General features: G+C 42.4%; 1 protein-coding gene across 1 annotated transcript in view; it reads right to left on the bottom strand.

The window, feature by feature from the left end:
• Positions 1–5,812: 5,812 nt before the first annotated feature.
• The window catches only part of LOC134346080 (mitochondrial basic amino acids transporter), a 46,988-nt gene continuing 34,440 nt past the window's right edge, over positions 5,813–18,360 (bottom strand). The window contains exon 4 of the mRNA XM_063047385.1: positions 5,813–6,796. Coding sequence (XP_062903455.1) covers positions 6,053–6,796 — 744 coding nt within the window. The 3' untranslated portion in view covers positions 5,813–6,052. The remainder of the gene's footprint in view (positions 6,797–18,360) is intronic.

The raw sequence follows: 18,360 nt of genomic DNA, 5'->3' as shown, positions 1-18,360 counted from the left end.
GGTTGAGGAGAGAGCTTAGATTGTTGAGACAGAGGTGGAAGGTAGCAAGTGAGGGTGACAAGCCAGGGCTTGCTGATCTCCGAGAGCATTTTCAATTAAAGTTAGCATCACTCAGTCATGCAGAGTCGCGAGGTAGAGAAAGGAGGGAGAAGGCAAGTAAGTCGTTCTTTGAGAACCCCTCACCCATTCACAAAGAAATTGTTTGAACAAAGAAAGAGCGGACAGCTTAACATCTTTCAACAAGAACTTGAGGATCACCTGGCAAGCACTTACTCTAACAAACAGCGGGAGGCTCCTTTGTTTGATATTTCAGGGCTTGTGAAGCCTACCGAGCCAGAAGTGAAGGTCAATCTGGCAGAAGTCAAACGGTTCATCAGAAAGGCAAGGTCAGGTGCAGTGCCAGGACCTAATAGAGTGCCATATATAAGGTGTTCAAGAAGTGTGAAGAGCTGAGGAAATACTTGTGGAGATTGTTAAAGGTGGTGTGGAGACAAGGTGTTGTTCCTTTGTCATGGAGTGAGGCTGAAGGAGTATACATCCCGAAGGAAGAGAACTCTACATTGTATCAGTTCCAACCAATTTCACTGCTGAATGTAGAGGGGAAGATTGTTGGCATTCTAGCAGAAAGAATATCTTCATTTGTGATAGAATGGATTGGTAAATACATCTGTGCAGAAGGCAGGAATACCAGGTTTCCCGGGATGCCTTGAACATACTAGTATGATAGGGCATACCATCCAGGAGTCAAAAAGGTTGAGAAGAAGACTGGCTGTTGGAATCCCAATGGGATGTGCGATTTCACCCATCCTTTTTGTGTTGGTCATGGAGGTCATTGTGAGGGCTGCAGAATCAGTGGCCCAGGTGTCGCACTTGATGGTGGAGGGGAGTTATCACCAATACGAGTGTTCATGGACAATCTCACCCTTTTGGGTCCTAGCATGGAGGCAGTGGAAAGTGTACTATCTCGAGCTTAATGGATTGGGGAAGAATGAAGTTCGAGACCAAGAAGTCAAGGAGCCTTGTTCTTAGGAGAGGAAAGCTGGTTGACTTTCATTTCGCCCTTTGTGGAGAGGAGATTCCATCCATTCAGGGCCAACCAGTTAAGAGCCTCGAGCGATGGTACAGAGGACCTGAGAGGCACCAAGAAGGTTCAAGAGACAGGAGAACAGATCAGCAGAGGTCTGATGTCTGTCAACAAGTGTGGCTTGCCTGGCAAGTTGAAGCTGTGGTGCTTGCAGTACGGACTGATGCCACGGATAATGTGGCCACTAACTGTCTAGGAAGTGGCAATGACCCATGTTGAGGCAATGGAACGGAAGATGATCAAGTATGTGAAGAAGTGGCTTGGAGTACTGAGCAACCTCTCCAGTGTTGCAATCCACAGTAGCCAGACAAAGCTTACCATCCCAGTGCAATCCCTTGTTGAAGAGGTCAAGGTAGCCAAGGTAAGATCATTCTTGATGCTCTGAGACTCAAAAGACCCTGTCATCAAGAACACCCAGCTGGATGTGAGATCAGGCAGGAAGTGGTCAGCCCATGTAGCAGTTGATGAAGCTGAGTCTAAGTTGAAGCACAAGGAGACGGTTGGGGCTACCCAGCTAGGCCGCCAGGGACTTGGATGGACAACCCGCAAGTGGTGGTCATCTTCTACTGGTAAGGAGCACCGTGGGCTTGTAACGCAAGAAATACTTGAGGTAGAAGAGAAGAGGTTAGCTAAAACAGCTGGCCTAGCCAAACAAGGGGCTTGGACCTGGTGGGAAAGTGTTGAACAACAACCTCTATCTTGGAATGTTCTGTGGCAGATGGAACCGCTCTGCATTTCTTTTCTATGCAGAGCAGCGTACGACCTGCTCCCAACACCTGCCAACCTCAGCAACTGGTATGAAGATACGACAGACCGGTGTGCTGCTTGTGGCAAGAAGGGAACACTTCAACATCTTTTGAGTGCATGCAGAGTCACTTTCCAGCGGCATGTACACTTGGAGACATAACAACGTTCTCAAAGTTGTAACAGAAGCAGTTGAGCAAAGAGTACTGCAGCACAACGTATCTCTGCCCCATGCTGCATAGAACATTGCATATCATTTGTGAAGGAAGGCTCCAAGTCAAGGGTGTACAGCGCAAGTCCACGATCAAGCATACTTTCTTCAGCCAATGACTGGTGTGTCAATGCCGACCTGGATGGGAAAGGCAGTTTCCTAGAGCAAATAGCTTTCACCATATTGCGTCCAGCTATAATCATATGGTCTGACACCAGTACAGAAGTGGTTATTGGTGAACTGAGTCCCCTGGGAAAACAACATTGATGAAGCCCATGAGCACAAGGTAACCAAGTATGCAGAATAAAGATCAGAGTGCAGAGACAGGGTGGAAGGTCTCATGCTATCCATTCAAAGTAGGTTGCCGTGGCTTTATTGCGTTCACTTTCCAGAAGTGGCTGCATGACCTGGGCCTCACTAGAAGAGAGATCAAGTCAACCATCAGGGCTGTAGCTGAGGCAGCAGAGAAAGGATCATCATGGGTGTGGACCAAGTAAATCCAGAGGGGCAATTAGTCGGACAGTGTATCTATCTTTTGCAAATCCTTCAGTAGTTACATAGACACTTGAAGAGTAGACTATCTGTTGGATGGAAGTGACCAACAGCTCTGATAGAGGGAGATGCCAAGTTTTTAAACTCACCAGTGGGAGGTGGTGCTTTAGCACTGCTGGCCCACCACCTCAAGGAAGTCTTGATCATAAGCGGGCTGAAACTCCTGAAGACAAGTGGCAGGTCAACTGATGGTCCCACTGGTGATACACTTAGACTAAGATGTTAACTGTTTTCAATTCTATTGTAATTTACTTAAGCCTAATGGATTTAGACCCCTCAAAGCAAATTACTTCCCTGTGAATCTGAAAGTTATTCTCCTGCACACATCCACAAAGTCCTCTTAGATTCTTTTGCTGCTTGCTCACATCAAAGGTAATTTCAAGCATCCAATTACCCAACCTGCATATTTGGGATGCAAGAGGAAACTGGAGCACCCTGCAGAAATAAATGCCAAGGGAGAACATACAAACAGCAGATAAACTGAAGGAAGTATTTATTCCAGGATCATACAGTAGTCCCTATCTGCTGTAATAGCACTTATCTATTTAGTTGACTATGTTTGCACAGAACAGTGTGACTTTAAATTTATTACTTTAAATAATGAAGATTTTAAAACCACAATTCTATTTGAACATTTGTGATCTACATAGATAGTATAGAAACAGGCCACTTAGCCTAACCATCCTGGACTGGAAATTTATACTTTACATGATCTTCCCTCATCCAAGAGCCAGTTAGATGGTTTTAATGTTTTTACAGCAAAGCAATATTTACTCAATTTAAGATTTTTCATCTTTGAAGAAAGATTAATTTAACATTAAAATTAATTAACATTATGCTCATTCAATATGCCAAATGAATTAAAATATTTCACAAAAGGAGGAAAAAACTCATTTGATGAGGACTTGAGAGATGAAAGAAAAACATTTCAAAGCACATACTGACAGGAATTTTAAGTGAATACAGATTTTATTTTCTTTTCTTCCAGTCTTCACAGGGTACTTTACATAGTAAGGTACATACTGAAAAAAAGTCAGGTTCAAACGAGCAATAAACAGCACAAATTCATTGTCTAAAAACTAAACCTGTACTGTATTGTTAATCAAGCATGCATTTTCAATTCAGAAATGGAAATTGCTCAATATATAGACATCAAGGATTCCAGAGTCAAACAGTTCAAAATGCAATTTGCTTGATAGTTAAAGTTGATCATAGTGCTAGGAACAATTTTTCTTCTCTCAGCATTGTGAAATAAAGTGTTCTGTGCCCAGTGAAAAAGAAACCTAGAGCTGGTTCAAAGTGCTGAAAATCTCAACATGTTAGACCAGTATGTATTGCACTTGTCTCAAATTACAATGGAGATTAAATCCTGTAATTCTACCCATTCTCATTTAATGGTACTTAAAATTGTCCACAATCTAAACAGATTCACTATATACTTTCCAGATGATGCACAAAAATGGGCAGGTGGGAATTCATGCATTAGAAATGACCTATCAAAACAGTTTGGTTCTTTTTCTTAAAACAAAATCTGAAAGATTTGGTAAATGACACCAGGAGTGCTTTAAAATTCCATCTTGAACAGTAAAGCTTTAAACTGCAGTACACTTATTCTTTTAATAGTTATTTTTAAGTGTATAACTCAGACCTACCACTAGCAGCAGTACATAATTAAACAGTGCTGTCTTTCTGCAGTTACTGAAAGGCAAATTCTGAATATCTACGAGGGTGTGAAGGTGAGAAGTGGTAGGTTCAAGTTGGGTGTTTTTTCACTCAAGTCGTGGATGCCTGGAATGCGTTGCCTGGATGGTGATACCAGGCTTTTAAGAGATGTTTGGATAGACACATGGATGCGAGGAAGCTAGAGGGATAGGGACAGGGACATAGTATAGGTAGGCAGGATTAGTATTTGGTTGTTTCCAACTTGCTTTTTAGCTGGTTCAGCACAACACTGTGGCCTCTTCCCATGCTGTACTGTTCTATAGTCTGAGCACAAGGAAAAGCAATAGGGCTGCTAACTACTCTAGCTTCATAAATCTTAAACCTCTGTCAATGTGACTAATATGACCTGAGCATTTTAGCAATCCACCATTGTCAAGCTTCTCAATATGCCAGCCACCAGAGAGGCAAAGGCATCTTGTATTCTGAAGCATTGAAGTATCCATGTGCTCAAATTACTGTAAAATTGAAAACTTCCTTTAGTAGGAAAATGATTGACATGGATCCAGATGACATAAACTACCTGTTAGCTAATACTCGCAGCAACACCTGTAGGACTACTGACTGCTGCATCAGTAACAATTCCATTTCAACACCAAGTAATGACAAAGCTAAAAATGTAATGGTTATATTGTGGTTGATCAGAATCAACTTGAACAAGGCATCACAGTACATTAAAATAACATGACGTGATTCCTGAAGACCTAGCTGTAACGTGACTGGCTCCAAGTAAAGTGTATACTAGCTCACGTGTCAGTAGGGAATAAAGACTAAAACAACACGACAGAAATGAAACTGAAGAGATGGGGAAGAACAGGCGACCAAACTGTGTCACAGCCAAATTTGTAGAAATAGGCTTGATAATAAAACAATGGCTTAAGATCCTATCAGATCTCTGCAATATAAAAATGCAGATGTTCACAAGGTTGTAACAATGTACTACAAAAAGAATAGATATGGGTGCAACAGAAGGTCTCTGCCCATTTAAGTGTTACTGTAACATTCAAAGTATTATGGCATAATCTGTCAATTTAAATGCTGATTGTTGCAAAACTACAAATAAACTTTGTAACTAAATCCTAAATGTTTAGTCACTGTCTCTACATGTGATTGTAATAAACCCATACAAGAGAAAGCAACTTGCATTTACAGCTTTCATAACCTCAGGATGTCGGAAAGTGCTTTACAATCAATGAAGTGCTTTTGAAGCAGTCAGTTTCCCCACAAATATCAAATGTGATCATTAGTCTTAGTGAAGTTGACTGAAGAAAAAATAGGAATACTAATAAGCCAAACTATCACCAATAAAATTCCCCTATTATGCTGTATATGGTCAAAGGATGACATTATAAATTATATTAGACAAGCTTTCACATTATTTACCATTACTGCCAGAAACCGATGGGCATTGGATCAGCCATGTTAATTAACTTTGTATATACACACACTACAAATATAGTGGGGAATGGGGGAATGGAAGCAGGAGGGAGGAAAATAAATCATATTTTCTTACATATTTTATTAAAATATTATATATACACATTTGATATAAGGCATGAAGCTGTAGTCTCACAAAACATAGCTAGTAGGATCCTGTTAAAAGTTAAACCCAAATTAATTCTTACATATTTACACCTAAATACTTTTTATACAATTTCACTAGACTTATAAAAATAGATCAAGTAAAATTCAGTTATCACAGCAGTTACTCTGTAGAAAGTAACACGGAGACGACACTGGCTTTAGAGACTTGAAGGCTGTTGGATTGCTGAGGCAGCCTCCTGCTCCTTGCAACTCTCATCGGCCCTTGAGTACATGAGAAAGAGTGTAACAGTGGCAAAAGTAGCAGCATTGACAGGGAACGCCCTCAGAAGTGTAGAGGTAAGCCCTCGGGTGAACACATGCCAGCCTTCCTTTTTGTAGCTCTGATAGATACAGTCCATGATGCCATTGTACTGGTTTTTACCCCCAACTCCGTCAGCCTGCAGTCGGGATTTAATCACATCAATGGGATAGGTGGAGATCCAAGATACAATCCCAGACATACCACCAGAAAAGAGGAGTTTAGGAATTACAAAGTTATCATCAGGTTCACAGTTTAAGGCCCTGGTTAGACAATCATAGGTAAGAAAATAGAAACCAAAGCCAGGTATTTCTCTAATAATGGTAGACACCATTCCCTTGTTGATTCCTCGAATTCCTTGTTTTCTATAAATTCTAATCAAACAGTCCAGTGAATTCTTATAGACTTTACTTTTAGCTTGATATTCACCCATGCCTTGAAGCTGCATCCTTGTTTTTGCCAATTCCATGGGACAACAGATGATACACTGGATCCCTCCAGCTGCAGCCCCTGCAAGGAACTGATTAAGTGGCGTATCCTTACCCAAATGACGCATTGCATTTCCTTGAACGCCAAAAACAATAGCATTGATGAATGTCAAACCCATCATTGGTGAACCAATACCTTTGTAAAATCCAAAAACCTGAAGCAAAAAAAATGTTAAATAAATGTTACAATTTTAAACAATGAAACATAAGTAAAGCAATATACCTAGAAACAAATTCTGTCTTTTGTACCCTCGTCAGTAATAGCCCTCAAAATTAGTTATACTTTCTTAAAAAAAAGGTTTGCATAAGCTAATTTCATGCAAACTTTGGTACATTCTCGTAAACTATCACCAATCATGCTCGATGTAGTGCTGTTTATTACTCCCGTGAATTTGATGGGTCACATGTTTCAGGATTTAGGTACAACAACATCAATCTAACCAATTAAGAGAGCTGCTTTGTTTTGGATGGAATCATATGGACTTTTCTGTCATCTACTATTGAGTATTACATCCATCAATGGCAGTAAATGTGAATGCTTAGAAAGTGCTCGTCATTCCCCTCGTCAATCACAGGTGACAGGCAGTCTTAAATTGAAGCAACACACATCAAAGTTGCTGGTGAATGCAGCAGGCCAGGCAGCATCTCTAGGAAGAGGTACAGTCGACGTTTCGGGCCGAGACCCTTCGTCAGGACTAACTGAAGGAAGAGTTAGTAAGAGATTTGGAAGTGGGAGGGGGAGGGGGAGATCCAAAATGTTAGGAGAAGACAAGAGGGGAAGGGATGGAGCAAAGAGCTGGACAGGTGATTGGCAAAAGGGAATATGAGAGGATCATGGGACAGGAGGCCCAGGGAGAAAGACAAAAAGGGGGGGGGGACCCCAGAGGATGGGCAAGGGGTATAGTCAGAGGGACAGAGGGAGAAAAAGGAGAGTGAGAGAAAGAATGTGTGTATAAAAATAAATAATGGCTGGGGTACGAGGGGGAGGTGGGGCATTAGCAGAAGTTAGAGAAGTCAATGATCATGCCATCAGGTTGGAGGCTACCCAGATGAAATACAAGGTGTTGTTCCTCCAACCTGAGTGTGGCTTCATCTTTACAGTAGAGGAGGCCGTGGATAGTCACGTCAGAATGGGAATGGGATGTGGAATTAAAATGTGTGGCCACTGGGAGATCCTGCTTTCTCTGGCAGACAGAGCGTAGATGTTCAACAAAGCAGTCTTCCAGTCTGCGTCGGGTCTCGCCAATATATAGAAGGCCACATGGAGAGCACCGGACGCAGTACATCACCCCAGCCGACTCACAGGTGAAGTGTCACCTCACGTGGAAGGACTGCCTGGGGCCCTGAATGTTGGTAAGGGAGGAAGTGTAAGGGCATGTGTAGCACTTGTTCCGCTTACAAGGATAAGTGCCAGGAGGGAGATCAGTGGGGAGGGATGGGGGGGGGGACGAATGGACAAGGGAGTCGCATAGGGAGCGATCCCTGCGGAAAGCAGAGTGGGGGAGGGAAAGATGTGCTTAGTGGTGGGATCCCGTTGGAGGTGGCGGAAGTTACGGAGAATAATATGTTGGACCCGGAGGCTGGTGGGGTGGTAGGTGAGGACCACGGGAACCCTATTCCTAGTGGGGTGGCAGGAGAATGGAGCGAGAGCAGATGTATGTGAAATGGGGGAGATGCGTTTTGACAGCAGAGTTGATAGTGGAGGAAGGGAAGCCCCTTTCTTTAAAAAAGGACATCTCCCTCGTCCTAGAATGAAAAGCCTCATCCTGAGAGCAGATGCGGCGGAGACGGAGGAATTGCGAGAAGGGGATGGCAATTTTGCAAGAAACAGGGTGAGAAGAGGAATAGTCCAGATAGCTGTGAGAGTCAGTAGGCTTATAGTAGACATCAGTGGATAAGCTGTCTCCAGAGACAGAGACAGAAAGATCTAGGAAGGGGAAGGAGGTGTCGGAAATGGACCAGGTAAACTTGAGGGCAGGGTGAAAGTTGGAGGCAAAGTTAATAAAGTCAACGAGCTCAGCATGCATGCAGGAAGCAGCGCCAATGCAGTCGTCGATGTAGCGAAGGAAAAGTGGGGGACAGATACCAGAATAGATTGTTCCACAAAGCCAACAAAAAGGCAGGCATAGCTAGGACCCATACGGGTGCCCATAGCTACACCTTTAGTTTGGAGGAAGTGGGAGGAGCCAAAGGAGAAATTATTAAGTGCAAGGACTAATTTCACTAGACGGAGCAGAGTGGTGGTAGAGGGGAACTGGTTAGGTCTGGAATCCAAAAAGAAGCGGAGAGCTTTGAGACCTTCCTGATGGGGGATGGAAGTATATAGGGACTGGACATCCATGGTGAAAATAAAGTGGTGGGGGCCAGGAAACTTAAAATCATCGAAAAGTTTAAGAGCGTGAGAAGTGTCACGAACATAGGTCGGAAGGGATTGAACAAGGGAGGATAAAACAGTGTCGAGGTCTGCAGAAACGAGTTCGGTGGGGCAGGAGCAAGCTGAGACAATAGGTCTGCCAGGACAGGCAGGATTGTGGATCTTGGGTAGGAGTTAGAAACAGGAAGTGCGAGGTGTGGTAACTATAAGGTTGGTAGCAGTGGATGGGAGATCCCCTGAGCGGATAAATTTGGTGATGGTGTGGGAGACAATGGCCTGGTGTTCCTTACTGGGGTCACGATCGAGGGGTAAATAAGAGGAGGTATCCACGAGTTGTCGCTGTGCCTCGGCAAGGTAGAGGTCAGTACGCCAGACTACAACAGCACTCCCCTTATCAGCAGGTTTAATAATAAGGTTAGGATTAGTGCGGAGGGAGTGGAGAGCAGAGCGTTCGGAAGGAGTGAGGTTGGAATGGGAACAAGGTGCGGTGAAGTCGAGACGGTTGATGTCCCGTCAGCAGTTAGCGATAAAGAGATCCAGAGCAGGCAGAAGACCAGAGCGGGGTGTCCATGAAGAGGAGGAGGGTTGAAGACGGGAGAAGGGGTCATCGGTGGGGGTAGAAGAGTCCTTGCCGAAGAAGTAGGCTCGGAGACGGAGAAAGAGGAGTTCCGCATCATGGCGAACACGGAACTCGCTGAGGTGTGGGCGAAGGGGGATGAAGGTGAGGCCCTTACTGAGAACAGAGCGTTCTGCCTCCAACAGTTGAAGGTCAGAGGGGATGGTAAAGACCCGGCACAGATGAGAGTTGGGATCGGGTGGGGGGGGAGGAGGAGAGGAGGCTGGGAGTGTCAGTGGAGAGGGGAGGGTTGGGGTGAGAGGAAGGTGGAGCTTCTGAGGACCCAGGAGCTGACGGTGGGATCTGAGGGAGACAGGGTTGCAGAGTGGTGGTGGGGGAAGGGGAGACGGGAGTCACAATAGCAGCAATAAAGACCCGGTCTGGAGTTCAAGGCTGGAGTCGCAGTTGGTGGTTGCGTAATCACTTTGAATGTGTCCATGGTCGTTGCTGGAGTCCGAGTTTTGAATATGCCCTGCGGTGTTGGAGCCAGTGAGATCAATGGCAGGGCCGCAATCTGAAGTTCATGCCTGCTAGTTTCATGGCCAGCAGGCTCTGGAGTCCATAGATGAAGGATCTTGCGATCTTTGCCTAACACGACAAAGTCAAAAAAACGACGGATTGCAGGTGTGAATCCGACGGAGGATGAAATAACGGGTAGGACCATTACAGACGGCGAAGAAAGTGTCCCGAAGGTGTGGAGAGGTCTGGGATAGGGACACCAAATACCTCCTCATGGCGGAGAGAGTCGCCTTCAGACGGGAGAAGCGACGAGAGGTAGAGTCAAGAAAATGTGAGTACCTGGGATCCTCAGAAGGTCCAAATTGAGACGAATCCTAAAGCCAACTGGAGTAAGTTGGTGACAGAGGCACGTTCCAAGGAAGGATATATGGCTGTGATAGCGAGTGAGTCAAAATGTGGTCGAAAAGTTGAAGAGCCGAAGAAATTACAGATGGGGAGCAGTGGGAGATGGTTTCACTGAACTCCCGTCAAAGAGAGGATCTAAACTTCTTCGGTGTAGGCATCACCAGAAGAGGCTTCGCAGTAGTGAATTTTAAAAACGCAAACAGGAATTCTGCAGATGCTGGAAATTCAAGCAACACACATCAAAGTTGCTGGTGAATGCAGCAGGCCAGGCAGCATCTCTAGGAAGAGGTACAGTTGACGTTTCAGGCCGAGACCCTTCATCAGGACTAACTGAAGGAAGAGTTAGTAAGATTTGAAAGTGGGAGGGGGAGGGGGAGATCCAAAATGATAGGAGAAGACAGGAGGGGGAGGGATGGAGCCAAGAGCTGGACAGGTGATTGGCCAAGGGGATATGAGAGGATCATGGGACAGGAGGCCCAGGGAGAAAGACAAAGGGCGGGGGGAACCCAGAGGATGGGCAAGGGGTATAGTCAGAGGGACAGAGGGAGAAAAAGGAGAGTGAGAGAAAGAATGTGTGTATAAAAATAAATAACAGATGGGGTACGAGGGGGAGGTGGGGCATTAGCGGAAGTTAGAGAAGTCGACATTCATGCCATCAGGTTGGAGGCTACCCAGATGGAATATAAGGTGTTGTTCCTCCAACCTGAGTGTGGCTTCATCTTTACAGTAGAGGAGGCTGTGGATAGACATGTGAGAGTGGGAATGGGATGTGGAATTAAAATGTGTGGCCACTGGGAGATCCTGCTTTCTCTAGCAGACAGAGCGTAGGTGTTCAGCAAAGCAGTCTTCCAGTCTGCGTCGGGTCTCGCCAATATATAGAAGGCTACATCGGGAGCACCGGACGCAGTACATCACCCCAGCCGACTCACAGGTGAAGTGTCGCCTCACCTGGAAGGACTGTCTGGGGCCCTGAATGATTTTATTCCCCCTTTCAACACAAGCACATTTTTGCCTGTCCAAAAGTAAAAGTAATTATTTCTCACTATATATCAATATCAATTCCAAGATCTGTAGAAGAAAAGCACACATTTGACAATCGTATGGATGCGGTTCATCGTGAATATCACAACCATCTATCTATAACAGAAGCAGTAATGTTGAGATACTAAACGGCAAAATAACTTGCATGGAAGCGAGTCTGCCAGATGTACCTTAAGCAAATCCAAAAAAACTGGTGCTATATTCCTGGACTTTTCAATATTTAAATTGCCCTACACACACATCTTTGGTCTAGTGCCTAATTATATCATACATCAATGTTAAGGTTTGAAACACTCAAATAAGCAGTTCTTAAAGATTCTTGAGTGTCACCAAAGTCACTCACAAATTCCTGCAGCTGTACCGTGAAGAGCACTCTAACAGCTTATTCCTGCAGACAACAAGACTGCTGGACTCCATGCCAGACCCAGGAGGTCTCATCATGTATGAAGCACCAGTAGTGTTACAGTTTTCTTTACAACTCGTGTTGTGAATGACTTTACCATTTGTTAACTTATTTGTAGTAATATTACTTTATATGTTACATGTGTGAGATATATGAATGTGTTGTGCACCTTGGTCCAGAAGAACATTGTTTTGGTAGTGTGCAGTTGAATGACAATAAACCGAACTTCATCTTGAGTATGCAAACATTACATGTTACTTTCTGCTGTGATTTTGCCCGTCTCCAACCAGTGGTATAAAGGGTGAGCCTGGTCTCATACCAGCACATCAGTGTTCAAGTCTATTGGATGTTACGACACAACACACTCTTTGTAGAAAAGCTTCGGCAGAAAATGAAAATGTTTGACCTTGAGTCCAACAAGTAGTGATTGACACCAAACATCATGCAGGCCCTGCAGGAGGATGACACAACAAATTCTTTGGAATGGTTCTCTATCCCCACCCCAAGTTTCCTTAGAATTTCCTGATTGTTTTCCAAAACCAGAAAACTCATTTATTTAGCCCTCCCAGTAAGATCCATCTTGAAAGGTTGGAATCTCATTCATAAAGCATGCAGCCCTCGAAACAGCTCCATTGAGGAAGAAACCATCGTCCACCTTCACGTCAAGTGTATTTGACAATGCAGGCTGGAGAAGGATGCAAATGTCCGTGACAAAATTCATGCTGAGCTGCTGATAACTGAGTACTCTTTGGTCTATGGGCAGTTCCCAGGGATGCACAATAAGACAATCATGAAATCCTGCTGAAAAGTCATCTCATCTGCTCACAACTACCTCACCATCTATAAATAGAAGCAATAACAGTGAGATACTAACCAGCAAAATAACTTGCAAGTGGACCTGCCAGATGCAACTTAACCAAATCCCAAAACTGGTGCCTAAATTACCAGAATTTTCAATATTTAAATTGCTATGTACCCATGACAGGACACAGACATCTCACTGGTCAAGTGCCTATTTACATCATACATCAGTGTGTGAAGCACTCAAATTAGCAGTCTTTAAAGATTGAGGATTTCTCCAAAGAGTTTTTAAAAACATTTCTGTGCTCATCTTAGCTTCATAAAAGGCACACAACTGATGGCCAGCACCTGCACAATATCTGTCCCTCACACAATTACCTCCCTCAAATAGGGAAAGTAAAAGGCAGGAGTTTATACTGAACTTCCTTACAGCACCCCCCCGGCACTTGCAATTCACAAACTGTACGCTAATTAGATCCAAAACACAGATTGAGCTGACCTATTTCAGAGTCTTATTTTTATGAATATGATCCAGCTCTTTTAAAAACTAACCAAAAAGCTTATCAAGAGGGATATGGAGCCACTGGTTAATCAACCTTATCCACAATTTGGATAAGAATGTACAAAGCATGATTAGTAAGACTGAATATGACACTAAAATACCTGGCATCACAGACAGTGAGGAAAATTACCAAAAATTTCAAGGGGAGGGGTCTTGATCAGCCAGACAAATGGGCTGAGGAATGGCTAACAGAGTTTAATTCAGTGACTGCAAAGTGTGCATTTTACAAAATTAAACCAGAATAAGGCTTTCCCAGCACTGGGGAGTGTTGTATTCAGAGGGACCAAAAAGTACAAGTACATCGTTCCTTCAAAGTGTTATCACAGCTGAACAGGATGGTGAGAAGGCTTTAGCTTTTGGAAAATCATTATCTCCATGTAAGATGCACTTTTGTCTGCCCAAAAGCAGAATAAATAGTGTAAAGACAGTAAGGTAGAAGGGCTGAAATGTGTGTACCTCAATGCAAGAAGCATCAGGTTCAAAGGTGATGAACTGAGAGCTTGGATACATACATGGAATTATGATGTAGTGGCCATTACAGAGACTTGGCTGGCACCAGGGCAGGAATGGATTCTCAATATTCCTGGATTTCACTGCTTTAAAAGGGATAGAGAGGGCGGAAAAAGGGGAGGAGGGGTGGCATTACTGGTCAGAGATACTATTACAGCTACAGAAAGGGTGGGTAATGTAGCAGGATCCTCTTTTGAGTCAATATGGATGGAAGTCAGGAACAGGAAGGGAGCAGTTACTCTATTGGGGGTATTCTATAGGCCTCCTGGTAGCAGCAGAGATACAGAGGAGCAGATTGGGAGGGAGATTTTGGAAAGGTACAAAAATAACAGGGTTGTTATCATGGGTGACTTTAACTTCCCTAATATTGATTGGCACCTGATTAGTTCCAAGGGTTTAGATGGGGCAGAGTTTGTTAAGTGTGTCCAGGACGGATTCCTGTCACAGTATGTGGACAGGCCGACCAGGGGGAATGCCATACTAGATCTAGTACTAGGTAATGAACCAGGATGCTCACAGATCTCTCAGTGGGTGAGCATCTGGGGGACAGTGAGCACCGCTCCCTGGCCTTTACCATTATCGTGGAAAAGGATAGAATCAGAGAGGACAGGAAAATTTTTAATTGGGGAAAGGCAAATTATGAGGCTATAAGGCTAGAACTTGCGGGTGTGAATTGGGATGATGTTTTTGCAGGGAAATGTACTATGGACATGTGGTCGATGTTTAGAGATCTCTTGCAGGATGTTAGGCATAAATTTGTCCCAGTGAGGAAGATAAAAAATGGTAGGGTGGAGAAACCATGGGTGACAAGTGAGGTGGAAAATCTAGTCAGGTGGAAGGCAGCAGCATACATGAGGTTTAGGAAGCAACGATCGGAGACTTCCGGTAGCGCTCATGGAGTGAAGTCGCGTTCTTGACTCGCTCCATTACCTCTGAGTTTTTTCTCTCTATGGTCAGCTATACTTTAATTAACTATTAAGGCATCAATTTTTACAATACTTTGAATTAAACTGAATTCTCTGACAATTGGATGATACTGAGATCGGCTATGTCTAAGAACGGGAAAGACGGCAAGGATGGTAAACCTCCGGTTAAACCGAAAGCTACGGATCTCCCTCCGACTGAATCACCGGTGACTTTGAAAGCTATATCGGAGTTAATTCAGAGGGAAATTTCAACCTCTGTTAGGGAGATGATTCGTACAGAAATTATGGGCTCTGTTAAAGACCTGATTCATATGGAAATCTCAACTAAGTTCCAGAAAATTGCCGATTTAATTGATAAGATGCAAACATGTATTGCGGAACATCAGTCGGCTATATCTGGTCTTCAAAAATCCGCGCAACAAAGTGAGCTTAAGATGGGGAAAGTCGAAGAAACAATTAATGTAATGAAGAAGAAACTTGACTTTTTGACTTTTAAAAACTCTGACTTGGAATCTAGAATGCGACGGCAGAATTTACGAATGATTGGCGTCAGGGAAGCCGTGGAAGCTAACAACCCTATGAAATATTTCTCCCAACTTTTAAAAGATGCATTCCCTACTGTATTTCCTGACCAACCACCGCTACTGGATCGTGTTCACAGAATCCCATCATACTCGTCTAGGTCAGATAGACCTAGGCATGTTATCTTACGTTTTCATTACTTTCAAGACAAGGAGAGACTGTTCCGATTCGCTCGATCTAAAGGTTTCATTGATTTTTCGGATCTTAAGTTCCGATTCGTGGAAGATTTCAGTAAACCAATTTGGGACCAACGGGTCCGTTACAGATCCGTGATGTCGGAATTCTATAAGATGGATTTAAGACCAGCGCTGCTGTACCCTGCACGTCTAAGGATTCGCATGTTAGATGGAGCTCTTCGTTTTTTTGATTCTCCATCGGATGCCCAGAGTTATCTGGATCAACTTTCATCTTCAACATCTTAATTGCCTTTTTTTAATTTTCTCCGTTGATCGGAGGCTGTGAATTGGTTGGTTTTAACTTTTCTGTGCCCTATTTGGGCAGAAAAGTTTACTTTCGATTTCTTAATATGGCTGCTAAACTTTCTTTTTAACTGCGTCATTTCTTTCTTTTCCCAGGGGATTCTGGGTGGTTACTTCCCTTTTGTCATCTTACGTATTTCCTGTGCGGCCTTAAATTTTGTAGTTTTTTTTAAATTTTATTCTGTTTTGCTTTTTATAATCATTTTATGTTAATAATCCTATTTTTTTTGTTGCTGTGTCTATTCATGAGTTTGAGGTTTATTGTGGTTTTTTTTTAATATATACTTTCCGGCTTTTGTTCTGTTCTGTGTGTATTTTAATTGAGCTAACTTTTTTTTACTTATTTTTTTTACTGTTTTACAATTAGCTGATCCTTTTCATATTTATACCTTTTTTTTAGGGAGCGTATACCGGAAGTCATGGGGGTAGTTTTAGCGCTTGCTTCTTTCTGGCGGGTCTGCTTTAGATTTCGCCTTGGGGTCCTGGGGTGGGGGGCGGTGGGAGGGGCTTCACGTTTTAGTTTGTTTCTCTTTGGGCTATATACATTATTGAAGTATTGGTTGCGTCCTTTTCCCCGGTATCTTTTGTATGTTCTGTTTCCTCTCCGGGTTTGTGGGTCGCGCCTATTGTCAATCCTCCTTGTTATGGGTTGACTTTAGGATTTATGGAGTCTATTATTAATTTTGTCTCCTGGAATACTAATGGTCTTAATCATCCTATTAAAAGGAAAAAAGTTTTTAAAGTGTTCCGGAGACTTAAAGCACAAATTTTATTTTTACAAGAGACCCATGTACGGAGGGGGGACAGACTACGTTTTTTCAAATTTTGGAAGAGACAACAATTTCATTCGAACTCCAATGCTAAGATTCGAGGCGTCTCTATTTTTATAGACTCCTCAGTTACTTTTATACAACAGGATATTATCTCTGATCCGAATGGTAGATTTTTATTGGTTAGTGGTTTATTATTTAATAAAAAAGTAGTTTTGGTTAATGTTTATGCTCCTAATATGGATTGTCCGGAATTTTATAAATCATTGTTTGATCAGTTTCCGAATTTGAACGAGTTTTCATTGATTTGGGGCGGAGATCTTAATACCTGTTTATCTCCAGCTTTGGACCGTTCGGCTCCTTTACGGACTTTACCTAATAAATCTGCAAATTTGATTAATTTTTTCCTTTCTGATTCTGGGTCGACGGACATTTGGCGTTTTCTGCATCCTCAGGAAAAAGATTTTTCCTTCTTTTCACATGTTCATCATTCCTATTCAAGAATTGATTATTTTTTCATTGATTCTCGTCTCATTCCTTCAGTGATTAAATGTGATTATGATTCTATAACCATTTCGGATCATGCTCCACTTAAGCTTTCTATTAAAATTATGGCCAATATACCAAACAATAGACAATGGCGTTTTAATTCGCTGTTGCTTCAGGACTCGGACTTTGTTAATTTTATGAATGAACAGATTGAGTTTTTTTTTTACAATTAACCATACAGAAGATATTTCGGTTAACACTCTTTGGGACACTTTTAAAGCCTATATTCGGGGTCAGATTATTTCGTATTCCGTTGCTTTGAGGAAGAAACAGAAGCAGGAGGAGATGGTAATTGTGGACAAGATTAAAGAAATTGATAAGAAATATGTTATGGCTCCTTCTGAGGAGCTATACAAACAAAGAACTGAACTTCAAATGGAACACAGTTTACTACTCTCGTCCTCGATTGTAAACCAATTAAAGAAAACAAGAAGTGATTTTTATGTTCACAGTGATAAAATTGGCAAGCTGCTGGCTAATCAATTGAAATCTAATTATGTTAAATCTCAAATCAATCAGATTTATAACCAAAATGATCGATTGATATTGGATCATGTGGGGATTAATCAAACCTTTTGTGATTTTTATTCTTCTTTATATCAATCAGAGTCTCCTCGAGATTCTAAATATATGAATGATTTTTTAGATAAGTTAGACTTCCCTCTGATTTCACAGGATATGTCTTCTTTATTAGATACTTTCATTACAATGGATGAGATTAAGAATGTTATTTTTTCTATGAATCTGGGGAAAGCTCCTGGCCCTGATGGGTTTACCGTTGAATTTTATAAATGTTTTGCTTCTTTATTGATTCCTTGGCTCTATAAGGTTTTTGAGGCTTCTTTGAAACTTGGTAAACTTCCGGAATCTTTTAATAGAGCATCAATTTCTTTAATACTAAAGAAGGATAAAGACCCTGCTCAATGTGCATCTTATAGACCAATATCTTTATTAAATGTTGATTCTAAAGTTTTTTCTAAGTTATTAGCAAATAGACTAGAAAAAGTACTTCCTTCTATTATTTCGGAAGACCAAACGGGTTTTATTAAAGGTCGTTACTCTTTTTATAATATCCGTACATTGTTAAATATCGTTTATACTCCCTCACAAAATGTTCCTGAGTGTGTTATTTCTTTAGATGCCGAGAAAGCTTTTGATAGAGTAGAATGGCCTTATTTATTTAAGGTGCTTGAAATGTTTAATTTTAGCTTGAAATTTATATCCTGGATTAAACTGTTATAT

The sequence above is a fragment of the Mobula hypostoma genome, chromosome 1 (assembly GCF_963921235.1).
Source record: "Mobula hypostoma chromosome 1, sMobHyp1.1, whole genome shotgun sequence".
NCBI classification, from domain to species: Eukaryota; Metazoa; Chordata; class Chondrichthyes; order Myliobatiformes; family Myliobatidae; genus Mobula; species Mobula hypostoma.
This window is presented reverse-complemented; position numbering and strand designations above follow the sequence as displayed.